This window comes from Rhinichthys klamathensis, unplaced genomic scaffold (assembly GCF_029890125.1).
Source record: "Rhinichthys klamathensis goyatoka isolate OS25496 unplaced genomic scaffold, OSU_Roscu_1.1 h1tg000196l_1, whole genome shotgun sequence".
Taxonomy (NCBI): domain Eukaryota; kingdom Metazoa; phylum Chordata; class Actinopteri; order Cypriniformes; family Leuciscidae; genus Rhinichthys; species Rhinichthys klamathensis.
The window spans coordinates 7,050,001-7,064,478 of record NW_026606722.1 but is presented as its reverse complement, the minus strand read 5'-3'; the positions used below and the strand labels follow the sequence as shown (position 1 = coordinate 7,064,478).

The 14,478-nt window shown below is 39.4% G+C and overlaps 1 protein-coding gene across 2 annotated transcripts in view; it reads right to left on the bottom strand.

Moving 5' to 3' along the window:
• Positions 1 to 3,826: 3,826 nt before the first annotated feature.
• The window catches only part of plpp3 (phospholipid phosphatase 3), a 41,786-nt gene continuing 31,134 nt past the window's right edge, over positions 3,827 to 14,478 (bottom strand). For both annotated transcript variants that reach the window (XM_056262793.1, XM_056262794.1), the window contains exons 5-6: positions 10,856 to 11,032; positions 3,827 to 4,708 (exon numbers count right to left, since the gene is read on the bottom strand). In XM_056262793.1, coding sequence (XP_056118768.1) covers positions 4,580 to 4,708; positions 10,856 to 11,032 — 306 coding nt within the window. In that variant the 3' untranslated portion in view covers positions 3,827 to 4,579. The remainder of the gene's footprint in view (positions 4,709 to 10,855; positions 11,033 to 14,478) is intronic.

The window sequence follows — 14,478 nt, the reverse complement described above, 5'->3', positions numbered from 1 at the left end:
CTACTGTGGTAGCTGTGACAATCACACGTTGTCCTGATTGGTTACAAGGTAGTTTGTGATGTCAGAAACACCAGTGATTTCAAACCGCGTTTTTGAGACTGTCTTTAGTTCACTGCAGTTTTAAGGAGAAAATACTCAGCAATGGTGTTGACATGAATTTGTACCTGGTTTGTCTTGAAGCATGATAAAAAGACCATAGACATATAAACTTTTAAAAACTTGATTTTCACCACAGGGGGACTTTAAATGTCAGCAATTAAAGGTTGACAACATTATGTCAGACCCACTTACTGTCTCTAAAGGTGTGCCTCAAGGCTCCATCCTGGGTCCAATCCTTTTCTCTATCTACATCAATGATATTGCCAGAGCTGTTAGTACCTCTCGGATTCATCTTTATGCAGATGATACCATTTTGTACTCAGTTGGTTCCTCTCCCAATTCTGCGGCTTCCAGTCTTAAACTCAGCTTCACCTATATAGAGCAGTTCTTTGACAGTCTCCACCTCCGTATTAACACCAATAAGTCAAAATGTATCCTTTTTAGCCGAAAACAGGTTACAGAGACTCCACCTACAATCACCTGCATGAACGGTATGGCTCTGGAGTATGTCAAAGAATATAAATATCTAGGTATCTGGATTCATCCCTGTCATTAATTACACACATCAATAACCTTCAAACAAAAGTCAAAGCTAGACTAGCCTTTCTTTTCCGTAATAAAGCCTCCTTTACCCATGCTTCCAAATGCACCCTCGTTAAGACGATATTATCTACAGAATGGCATCAAAAACAGCTCTAAAAAAACTTGACACAATCTATCATTCAGCCATCCGTTTTGCCACTAATGCACAATTTCACACTCATCACTGTGACCTGTATAAACTGGTGGGTTGGCCCTCCCTTTATACCCGGCGGCTCCATCATTGGTTTCTCTTCATATACAAGACAATTCTGGGCAAGGCACCTCTTTATTTGTCATCTCTACTTCATGCCGCTCATAACACCTATCACACAAGATCAAGTAATTTGATTAAATTTAGTATCCCCTCTACTTCTACTACCTTTGGACTACTACCTGATCCCAATCTCCATCTTTAAGCAAAACCTCGAAAATCACAGTTGACTCTTGTTCCTGCTGACAATCATCAACCATATTTATACACACATATTTAAGCACTCTATTTCTTTTCTTTTTCCCCTTTGTTGTCTATCTTTTTTTTAATTTAGTTGCTTGTTCTATGTGTTATGTGTTTGACTATATACAGCTGTACAGTATGTTCTTATTTATTCTTGTAGCCTCTTGGCCAGGTCATGTTTGTAAATGAGAAGTGGTTCTCAAAGTTTACCTGGATAAATAAAGGTAAAAAAAAAAAAAAAGTGTCATTTTTGGTGATCAAAGGTGAATTTAAAGGGATAAAATGATTCACTACTGGGGAATTTGAAGACATTTTTAATGAAATCTGAGAGATTTCTGTTCCTCCGTTGACAGCTACGCAACTACCACTTTGACACTTCAAAAAGTTCATAAAGAGATTATAAAACTATTCCATATGAATTGAGCATGAATTGAATTTATTCACATATAAACATTGATCAAAGGCCCAAAACGCCGTTGTTGCATTATAATCTGGCTTCTAATCAGGTGAGTTAAGGTGAAAAGTTCCAACCTGATGGCCCTTAAGAGGCAGGACTAGTATTGGTGGCTTAGTGTAGATGTCAGTGCAAAACCAGTAAAATAGCCCAGCCTTTGCAACTTAGAAAAAAAAAGCCTGTGCTGAGGCTCAAGGCTGTAGGAGTAACTGAACCTCCCTCGTGTTCTTTCGGTACTGGCATCAGTCCTGCCTACAGGCCTCCCCAGCTCCCTTCCCTCAGCCAAACATGACCACAGAACCAGAACTGCTCTCAGTGCCATCGCCTCGATCCATCAGCAAAGACCTCAAAAGCCTGGCCCGAACCCAACCCACTGATGTAACGTACCCACAATTCAACGCACCAGCCTTTGGCGGCATTTATTTTCCCTCATTAAACCGTTCAATTTGATTGGTTAGTTGCATTTTAGAGTAATTTGTAGAGATGTTTCAGCTATACAGTGATGTTTCAAGACTTAACAGACTTCATAACAGTGGAGAATATGACAGCGTCCCACCGTCAGGGAGCCTAACATTAGAAAATACGATCATACGATCATGGCTCCTCAACACAGCCAAAATATGAAGTCAGTCTTAGTCCTAGGAAAACAAGAACGCCCAGCCCTGATTGAAACATGCTGACGGTACTAAAATCTTATTATTTCATTCCAAGACAATTCATTTAGCTTCTTTTTCAAACTTTTTTATGACGGGTAGTTAAGCAACACACGCAATACGCCATAAAAATGTTCTTTTCGAAACTATTGTGATTTACTCATTGAACACAGTTTTTTTAAACTTTATATCCTGAAAAAAAGTATCATGGTTTCTACAAAAATAGTAAGTAGCACAACTGTGCATTGATACTATGAAATGTGTCTTGAGCAGCAAATCAGCATATTAGAGTGATTTCTGAAGGATCATGTGACACTGAAGACTGGAGTAATGATGCTGAAAATTCAGTTTTAAAAAGAAATATAATTATTTAAATAAAATCAATTAAGAAACAATGTTCTGTTTGAAATTTTAATGGGTTTTACTCATCGAAAACAGGACAATTTCAATTTCACTTAATAAGAAACCAAACACTTTTTTGTTGTTTATAATGAGCTTTTATTTAAAAGCACATGTATTAGAGCTAAGTACATTTAGCAGAAAAAAAACAAAACACATTTTGCTATTATTTATTTTGTACAAAATGAGACAATACAAAAATACTAAAAGTGAATTTGATACAATTGAATGTGTTTTATTCAACGCTTATTAAAAACGTACTATCACAAATCTACAATATTTTAGTTACCTAAATACAAAAATCTGTCAATCAATGCTCATAAAAGCAGCACTTTGTAAATAACACAGGTCATGACACATTGCTTTTTAGATTCATAGTGGATATATCTAAACACGTTCAGAAATAATATCTTACATAGTTAATTTTAGTGATCTATACATTATTTATATACTTCTGAGAGAGAAATAAAACGGTTTGTTGAAATGATAGGACGGACTATACAATGGGAGGGATGTGCAACACATTTAGAGCTTGAGTTGTGTTGTATGGATGTGTTCTCTGTAATAGTCAGGCATTATTGTACAGCTGTTAGTGGGGACAGTAGACATCATCACGATAGGATCACAAAGGCTAAGAAAAGGCATATATATATAAAAAAAAAAGTCCACAGTTTTCTTAAGTTTCTTCACATGGTAACGGCAAACTGCACCAGGACTGGCTGCAGAAACACACGCGACACATATAAACACACAAACGTTAGACGGAGAGTCCTGCTGAAGGACCCCACATCCCCTTAACCCCGTCAGGGTTTGGGGTAGTTTGACTCTTGCCAGGACAGGCAGAGGGCACAGGTGGCATTATGGGTAAAAACACACAACTAGAGTTGAGTGATTATGCAGTCGGAAGGGAAAGAGATCAAACCAGCCAGCGGAAGAGGCTCGTTCCCAGTTCCAAAAAAAAATAAAAAAAATGTGCCAGTGCAGTCAGTGGGAATCAATCCCAGCGACCGTGGTGGCGAGACACAACTCTACGCCATCCTCCCCAACATCTAACTCCGCCCCCTGCGTTCGCTCTGACCAATCAGAAGACAGCGAGGCGGCACGGCTCGGCCACGCCCCCAGAGTTCGGGCATCGTGAAATCATATACTAAAATATCTTTATCTGTCTTTATCTATATAAAAAAAAGTCCCTTTCCCCACCCACCCACCATTTAAAACCCGTTAAAATGCAGTTAGGCCACTGTTCGGGTAACAAGATCAGCTTTGATGGCTGTTGATCTCGTGTACAGACCTTCATCAAGCTTCTCAAAGCTACACTTCTCAGATAGCGAGTGGTGACATTTAACAATGAACTTGGATATAGTGCTATAAGTTATTCTTCTTTATATTGTTAATATATCTGTGCTAATTACATCGCAGGTAAAACGAATCATTCCTATTAATAAGGAATTTGTTGTCCTATGCGGTTACGGAAAGGCCACAGAGACAATAGAAAGAGACGGTCAGAAAGAGAGAAGCGCTGGTCACATGACCAGCCTCACATTCACCCTCTCCTTCCTTTCGTTGTCGCTCGTTAACGCATTCTTATATTTCTGTGTATTATTTTCGTCAAAGGGCCGGTTTGCCCGAACTGAATTCATGCTCCGCAACAAATTACGCAACATTTCGAGGGAGAAATCACTTTTTTTTTGTTAGCTTTGTGTCGGTTTCGCCTTCCAGATTGGGCTCTAGGATAGTGAGGTCTTTATAAAGTCATAATAAGAGTCAATAGGATTGTCTCTGTCCTGTCCCTACATTCTACTGTCAGATGAGAGAGAGGAGGTGTCAGCTAGGCCGTAGCTCCTCTGTCACAGGTGGCTGTTCTGGTTTCTTCAAGGGGATGGGGGGAGGGGGTGAGGGATGGGGAGATTACAGACGGATCCTCCCGTTCATTCCCTCCTACACCATGTTGTGATGGTTGTTCCTCTCTATGATGTCAGAAGAGGGGAGGAGCTCTTTCTTGATTGGCGAGGGAGGTGGAGTGGCAGTCTTGGCTTTGGGTTTGAAGAGGTCCGATACATAAAAGGCCTAGAAGAAGAGATAGAAAAACAGAATTAGATCATTTATTTGAGAACCAAAGTCTTCCCAGAAAACAAAGGATGCAACTTAAATCACGTTATCCACAGAATGTGATTGTAATACACACAAAAAATTGTTGTCAGTGATGTGATGGTGTTGTCAAAAATATTAAAAATATGACGATGCAAGCATTTCCCTCTGGCATTTTGAATGCTGTTGAACGGATTCTTTAAGACCTCTGATTGGCCATTGAGTTCATGCGCTCAACACATGTGTCTGTGATTGGCTATAATAATCAACACTTCAAAAACATGTGGTCTTCACCGAGTGCTTACACAGAGACACAGGGGAGCGTCTATTACTGGATTCGTCTATCAGTGGATATTTTTTCCCTTTGGTTCCCCCTTTAGTGATCACTACAACCCCTTAATTTTGTCACATTTGATCTATATTAGTTACTTGGTATTGGTCGTGTTATGTAGGGAGCTGTTCATGAAAACAGTGTTTGTTTTTCTGGGATGGAAGGGATGACGAAGGAGTAGAGGAGCTAAATTAACCAGCATATTATTAAACATCTCAGTTACCCCTATTCAGACACATATTTTGGAAGCATTGTTGCACTTTCCAATGGCCACAAATGAGCAATATGGCTTTTGAAATGTCAGATGATATAAAGGCTGGCATTTCATCGCCCGTGACATACGGATATGAGGTCACACGCTGATAAGAGCGGCCAACGCCTTGAGTCAGTAGTAAAGATAAAGAGGAAACCCCTCAGTTCTTTTGTTTCAGTCTTCCACTGTGAGGGAGTGGGGAGTGAGGTCAGGATTAATGGTCTCACTTGGCGTGGGAAGAGCTTTGTTGTCAAGGAGAGATGCCCGACAACCCTCTCTTTGCGTTCTAATGACATCACTGGCAAAACAGGAAACCGGGGAGGGGAAGAAAGGAAGTGTGCCCTTGGCATTAGACTAGGTTTGCACCCAATGGATTTACAAAGAGCTGAAAATATACAAGTCTGAGCCACGTTTCATGCCAAAGACGGGATGCTTTCACAGTTATGCAGGCATTGGAGAGGCCTACGGGATATTTAGCCGTCTACACACCATGAATGTTACTGAAGCATGCAGAACAGCTGAGCTGGACCACAGCAACGTGGAATCACCGATTCCAGAAAGCCTGCCAATGCGTAAACACACGCTCTTTATGAGTGTGTGAAGAGTATGGGCCCAGTGTGTGACAGGAAAAGAGGTCAGCTAAATTGTCCTGACACGCTTCAGGTCTTGCTGTCAGCCGCAGCGATGCACTGCCCTTGGACGATGCTAAGGGGTAAGAAAAAGCACACATAGACTTGCACACAGAGTCAAAAAAAAGAGAAGGGATTTCCTATTTGGTTATGTGAGTGACAGGCCTGAGTAAGCAAACTGTGACTATCAACAGGTTAGTAAGTGTGTGCGTGGAAAGAGATAGAAAGTGAACAGAAAGCCTTAGAGAGGCCATCAGAGATCTGGAATCATCTTTCCAGCAGCTGTTTCTTAGATATCCTCTCAGTGAAAGACTCCATGCTCGCATACAAAGAGCGCTTTATCCAAAGGTTACAGTGGATGAGTTCATCCTATAGGGCCTCCTGTGAGGGTGTCCTGCCCATATGAGTGAAAGCATGCCAGAAAGATCATGACATTTCAAGAGTGACCTTTACATCGCACTGGAATGACATCAGGAAACTGAATCTAGAACCTCTGCTTGTTTGCAATTATGAAGGATTTCAATATAAGAGGAAGGATGTCTGATATGGGCTTTTAAATGGCAAGTGCATATTCGTTTGAAAAGCAAAATGAATGCACTAAATTGAAAATGCTACAGTAAAAAACTTAATTATACCCAGTAAAAAATTCACATTATATTATGGCTTTGTAAGTAAAAACTATGACCAATAAAAGGACATTCCCAGCGTGGCATCACAAATTCTATATAAATACTTTTTTCTTCTCATTTTTTGTTGTTGTTGTTGTTGTTCATTAGTCTTTGTGTGCATGACTCTATGATGAGTATTGGCCACGATTTACGGGCAGGACACTTATGATGAACACCTATTTTACCATCTGTTTGTAACCATTTACCACCTATGTAACCATTATTATGTTGGTTATCAGTACATTTTAAAGTAAATGTTCAAGTTGTAAAATATTCAGGCACCAATATGTCTCTCACAATAATCACAGGCAGCAAATGAACCTGTGTCACGGGGTGAGTGCTTCCTGTGTTACAGCCCTCTGTCTGAAAGTGTTCTTCCACAGCAAACTCACTCCATTGTGCTCAAATGCTCAGTCAGCACCAGGAAGCTGTTTTTCTTGTTTGTCTAAGCCTGTGGATGTGCGTTGACCTTATTGCGGTACCACTAACTGCATATAAAGGAAGAATTAAAATTCACCTTTTAGGTGATGTAATCAATTTCTGGTAAACACTGTTGATAGATGAAATAAACAAAACAAACACACCCCTATCTTGATGCCTCCCCCACAGTCACGTACACGCTATGCAACAGGCAACGGCTATGGCTGAATCTGCTGTGCTTGCCGCGCAAGGGTATCAAAATCGTGTTTTCTATGACACTTTCTCTTTAAAGTGTAACATAAGTGAAAACACTAGGGCATCAAGTTGCCTAATGTACTATTTTAGTCTCCATCTCTGTATTATATTTTATTAAAGTGGTTGACATCATCAACATGGCAAGCTAACTGCTCCACCCCGGCACTCTCACAGACAAACACTTAATCAGACAGGAAATGACACCAAACAATTTGTCACCATCCAACATTTGTCAGAGTCTCAAAACATCAGCATAATGTATACACTTATTTTGGATCCCAGAGCTGTGAGGGCTCACCACCAACTCAATCCAATCTACTCTCAAATGAATCTCACTGAACTTCAGTCACTTTCACTGATGGCTTTATGGGATTCAACTGAACTGTGAACAGGTTCATAGATGTCATGGGTGTGTACACTTGTGTGTGGTCCTCCATTTGTTTGGGTGTGCCTGATCCTAAAAGCGCCAAACACAGCACATGATTATGTGTGAGAGTGTGTTGCTTATGTTATGCATGTGTCTTAAATTGTAGCTTCAGGCACTGAGCCACATCTGCATAATAATTGTGGAGACCAAGTTGTGTTTTGGCTGCTCGCTCTCCTGCATAACATTAGTAAGGTTTAATAACACTGTTAAAATTTCCGTTCTTCTTACACACAACCACACTATTTTCGGTTTGAGATGGTCTCTGTTACCATGGCTACAAGAGTGTTGTGGCGGCCAATGGAGGAAAAAATAAAGAAGAGTGAAGCTCAGGCCTAACATTTGGGAGAGAGTGATAGGATATCAGGACAACCATATTGCCACCCAAGCCAGACCAGAAGCACTTAGCTATGGACTATTATTGTAAGAGGAATTGGAGTCCAGAATCTTGAACATGACCCTCTGTGCTCTTGAGGAATGGTGGGATACCGTTGACCAGGATCTGTTGTGGTGAGAGAACTCAAAGGGTGCTGTGGATATGGAGAGAGAGTGGAAAGAGGAAAAGGCTGTTTGAGCGCTGGCCTCCAGCTGTTTCCACCCTTGTCTAGTCCTGCAGGAAACACCTCTGCAACCGAGCCTTGCAAGCAGCCAACCTCTCACACTCTCTCCATCCATGTCAGCAACTTAGAAAGTGGGCCGTGTTTGATGACATGAACAAACAGCTCACGCCACTCTCCAACAGGAAGAACTGGAGGATGTGGCCGCAGTCACAAGTCCAAAAGACAAAGAAGGAAAAAGTGGTTTCTGAAGTCTGAATTTTAGTTAAGTATCACAGTTAAACATATGCCAAGCTGCTTGACTTTAGCAATTGTAACGGTGAATCTTGCCAAAATCTCTGATACAAACCAGGCCTGAGTATAACGAATTGGAATTTTAGGAGATTAAACGAAACGGATGGCCTAGTTAGCATTGTGATGCTTAATTTCGAGTTTCCCTTGCATGAAACATAGGCAGACTGACATTAATTGCTGTTCTGAGATCAGTTATCTGTGGGCATCACAGTCTAACAGCACCTTGCGACCTGATCCTTAGTATGGAACATGCAGTAAGTCTGTAATCAGATTTTGCAATACGGCCATAACTCACCAAGACCTGTAACTTTCCACCTTTTCTTTGAAGCCAGCCAGTTGGATACCAACCCAGAGCACTTACAACCTTTAAGCGTCTTTAAACACAACCCCCTTAAGCAGTAATCAGCACCTATAGTCAAGCTTAAAAGAAATGTTTCACCTCCCAACCATGAACTCAGAGACTACTAGCTGAGACGTTTGGATAAGGTACACTGCAGCCTACGGTGAAAAAACAATCCGTGATGTTTGGGGATGGGGACATAACTTTGGCATGTTACCATGTGTCCGTTTCTTCTAAAGACATGCACCTTACTTTACCTCTATAGGCTCCATCAGAGCTTTGGTTATTAGAGATAATCTAATTGGGCCTCTAAAGCGTTCACAGATGGGGAGCGGAACAGATTCCAAATGTAGGCTCATTAAAAACAAGTACATAGGCGCCTTGATCTGTAGTGAAAAGGATCTCATTTCTGCTCTCTCCTATTTTAACTTATCAGCCATTTTTTTTTTTTTTTTTTTCACACTGGGAAGAAATTTCTCCAGGTTTCAAAGACTGTATCCTACAGCTTGAACCTGAGGGGTTTAAAGAAAATCATGTCCATCAGAAGCTGATAGTTAATTCAAGCAAAACAAGACTGTTTCACTAAAAAAAACTTCTTAATGAGGTTATTAAAGGGTTGGCAAATGCCTAAAACTACTCTTGGAAAAATCGAAATGCCAATAAATAAAGACTAGAGCCAACTGAAAAGTGAACAACACAGGTTCAGTAAATTCAAGGACTTACGATTAAATGTTTTGGAGGTTCATGATTCCAGTAGAAAGATGTTTGGCCAACATCTGTGTACCATAAAAACTGTGCTCCGTCACAACCAATTAAACTGAAGAAAGACACTCCTAGGACATTCTGGGAATTGTATTTTGATGTATGAGAAACACAACTCAATATTTCAATTCCAACACTAAGAATTCAGATATTTTTCCCTCAGTTGTTGTAATAATTAAGATGGGGGTGATATCTGGGGGAAGAGGTATTGGTCTCTTGCCCACCCCACAACCCCCTACCACACTTGTGGGCCTAAAATACTTTCGCCACCCCCTTTACGAAACAGAAAACATCCTGTTTCTTTAAATAGCTAATTAACATTGTAATTTCTCTTATAGAGAACAGTCAGTTCAGCAGACTAAATTTTCCCAAACACAATCCAGTAAAGTGAAGGTTTGCTTACTGCAGGGAAAGTTTGGCACTAACGAGTGTGACATGTGCCACAATTATGAAGTGTAAAATTCCTTTTTCCACAACCCCCTCTCCCCCCAGCTTTCATTTGAGAGCTGGTAATGGTGCAATTGAGGCAATATGCTCTGCATTACTAAGAAAAAGTTTATGCTTCACTGTGATGGTTGAGTAATTTTGTGGATAGGGGTGAAAAAGAGAGAGGGTGGGGTCTGGAGAATGTTGTGGTCTAGTTCTAGATATTCCAGATCCCCTTCCGACCTCAAACTCTGGATGGTCTTCTTCTGTCTTCACTACCAGATGACACCAGATAAAGTCTGTTCTTAATGGTTCTTAATCAGATAAATCTGCCTCTAGTTGAGTTCAAACATAATAATGGACTCTCACAAACTATATTTACAGTAAAAGAAAAATATTTTCATGTTTCAAAGTGACAGATAAAAACAGGAAAACATGCTATAATGTCAAACTTGTAGGGCTGATAATTGCCAGCACATTTACGAAAGGAAAGTTTAATTAGTTCTTCTGGTGTTAACACTGTGTAAAAAGTGTTTGTTCACCAATTTGATTTAAAAAAAAATCCAGATGTTGTGAAGACAAGAAGATCAAGGCCAGTGGTTATCAAAAGTCATAAAGTAGGAATTTCCAGATTGGTACACTTTCCGACCAAAAAAAGACAAATTCAAGATTGACTCCACAACAGACTCTTGTCTCCTAAAAAGATACAATATCTTATTTGGAAACCTGAAGCATATCTAATGAATGAAATACAAATATGTACTCACTATGCAGTAGGCCACCAGGGCTCCCTGGACAAAGCCAGCCAAGACATCAGTGGGGTGGTGCTTGTGATCAGAGACACGTGATAAGCCGGTGTAGAAGGCCATCATTAGCAAGGTGAACTGGAGGAGGGGCCGTAGGAGACGGGCTCCTCGCCACGTGAACCGAGACTGCAGGTAGAACTAAAGAAAAAGAGATGGAAAGCAATTTTAACAATGGCAACATTTGTAGAACTTGAGCTTTTATTACAAAACAGCTGAGAAATGTAAAAAAAAAGTTAAAGAAATGAGAGAAAACCAAAGGCAGGTGAAAAAAAATAGAGTATTTAAGGGGCTGAGCAGAGAATGAGAAAAATAAAAATTTAACCGAAAAAACTGACACTGAAAAAAACCCTCACAAACTAGGGATGTGGTCTCTCTTTCTCTAGTCACCTAAATCCAAGGACCCCTTATAGAGTTTGCTTTCTGGGAACAGGAAGACTCATTAGGGTAAGAAAACAAATGAATTGAGGGTTATAAAGACAAGGGGAGGATGGGGGTCAGGAGGACAAACTGTTGACGACGCTCTGGCGGCCCATCAGTCCTGAAACCCTTCAAACTGGGTCAGTCAAGGACCCTGTACTCATCACCCTCCTTTAACCCTCTGGGGACCAGAAACGCGCCCGCGCGTTTTGCCGTTTTTTTTTCACATAGCAGAAAAATAGACTTAAAATACTCTGTTGATTTTGATCGTACATATAAGTGTTATACATCAATCGATCCTGTTAATTGTCTATTATTTTTCTGTATACTCACAATAAAAACAAAGTTTTGTGCTTTTTGTCAAATAAAGAAAAATAAACATGATGCGAGTTTTGCCTTCTCTCTGTCAGTGCAGTCCATTCTGAAACACGTCCGAAAAATTAACTCTAACTCTGCAAATACTTGTCATACAGGCACGAGAGGTTTTTCTTTATGAAGCTTGAATTCTCTTCTTTTTAATGATGTAATTTATATAAAAAACAAATATTCTCAGTTTATGTAATCTGTATGAAAAGAGAGTGCTGTCAGATTTTTTTTCCCCAGCTCATTACACTTCATTACGCGTTAATCTGACACGCCCACGGAGGACGCGCGCTATTCAAACGCAAATGTCGAGGCAAGCCATGACAATGCCCACATCAGCCGTTCCACCGCGGCGGTAAAATGTGGGGTGTATTTGCTGCCTTTTACCGCCAAGAGGCGCTACAATCATAGACTCTGAAAAGTGTTTGTTTATTCTCTCTAATGCGTAATCTGCTGCCGCACCGCACTGATTCAGAGCGTTTGAAAGCTGGTAGCAGATGAATTCAACAAGTGAAACGTAGTTAAAATAATTCATAATCACAATACTGAAATTAGGCTACTGAAATGAAATTGAATAAATAATGAAAAAGTAAAACATTGCAATAAAAACAGTCACAGACGTATAGACGATAGCTCAGTGGTTAACGCAACAACACGAGCTTCGAGGAGCTTCAATCGACTCGGATCGAATCTCAATGTAGCATACATGTTGTTAACCGATGTTGCCCTACAGCGTTTATGTTTAACCTTCTTGATGCTTAAATAGCTAACTGTTTATAACTGTTTACTTATTTAAAGTCAAGAGTTTTGTTTAATTATTATTACAACATAAATTTGCTACATTCCTGGAACCGCAGCCGCTGCACAAAGGACAAAAACTGATGAAGGAAGATTGTCAGCCGATTGCATCAGAAAATGAAAATGAAGAAGCACGTCTTTAGTCTGCTAAATTATTGTGTAATGTAAAAGAACACTAAAATTACTTAAGTTTGAAACCAAGTTCGAACATTTCAAGGTTTAAATAAAGTGTCGGGACAGTTTTTTTTATTTAAAACAGGGTTGCATCGGGTTTAGAGTTTATTTCTTTTGCGATGCAAAATAAGAAACACTAGGCTAATCTTATTCTTGCGACATTTTAAATTTGTATTGCCAAAGAAATGACAGCTATATTAAACAATTAAAACAGTAGGCCTACAAAACGAAAATTGTCCAAAGCAACATAATTAAATTAAAACATGCGTTTTTCTTTGCCTCTCTCGCGCTGAATCTCTTTTTAACAAGTTTATTTAGTCTCCCTCGCTCTCCATATGAAAGAGGAACATTAACACCTATGCCTATTGTCCTGCGCGCTCGATACAGCACTGAACTGTCCCTCCAACCCCCCACCGGCTATTGGAGTCTGAGGCTGATTTAACACAAAGAGAAGTCACAATTCACACTTAAATCGCTATTCTAGACAGTGTTGATAATGAAGGAATTAAATGATTTAAGTTACATGTAGCCTAGTGATATTTCTGTCATAAAAGCTTATTACTAAATATTTAATTATTTCAGTAATTGATGAAATAAAACTGGTTTGGGCCAGCTTTTTCCAAGCAAAACTAAATATAATCTGAAAAAACGCATGTTAATTTGTTTTCATGAACAAAATGTTCAACTCAATATTAAAGTCTACAGGGATCTTTGGATCCTTTCAACCAGGCATGCAATTTGTGAATTAAGTTTTTTTATTTTTATTTTTTATTCAAATAAATATCGAACCACGGTGCTTCGTGGTAATGCTGCTAAATTAAATAACATGTATTGAATAATTATGAACTTAAATGAAACAATATCGCAACATTTCGACAAATGCATTATTTGATCTGTTTTTACATTTTAATTCAGGGCGATTTAGCCTGCTACATTTAATTAGAGCGAGATTTTCACCCTTGTCTTGTCATTTTCTCATTGGGAAGCGCTTACAGGCTACATGTTTGAGTACATCCTCTGTACCTCTCGTTTTCATATGGATTACATAATCAGATAACATTTATTAGCCAGAATATTTAGACATTTAAAGGCTTTAGACAGAGCCGATTTCTTATAGTGACTGAGCTGAAGTGGCTTTCGGTTCATTTTTGTGACGCGCAGTTCCCGGAGACAGAGACGACAGATAAACTGTTTTTGTCGTTAGCAAAAGTTCGAATAAAACCCGACTTTAGAAAAATGCATAGGGCCACTCGGCGTGGTCTGCCAAAACACTTAATTATAAACTTCAATATTTCATTCAAAATAATCTCAAAACGCTTTGTGAAATTTTGAAAAGCCGTGCATGCATTAAGGCCACTTGAACTAATGAACAACTGAAACGCTGGTTTTGATTTTATTGTTTGTCGTTGTTTAAACGTGCTTGTTGCATATCTCTATTTTATATTTGATATGGTCTATTGGTGAAGTAGCCTATAGCATTGATTAGCTGTGGAGGGAGGGGTGTGGGGATTCAAATAATTCAGCAGAAGCAGGGATGTTTAGACCAGAAGGAAATCCCCGTCCCCCCTGGCAAATCACACTTTACTTAAAACCATGTTTTTAAAAACTCTAGGTTGTAGGGAATCAAAATAATAATAATAATAATAGGCCTAATAAAATAAATAAAAATAAATATATATAGGCTATATATGTAAAATTACTTTTTTTACAGAACTGCTTTTGAAATTATGATTGGTAGCCTCGTACGATTGGTACAGATGCAACGTCGTTCTGTTCGATAGTGTAAAATGGAAATGCATGGTAATTTTATTTTATAAATATAACCAAAAAAC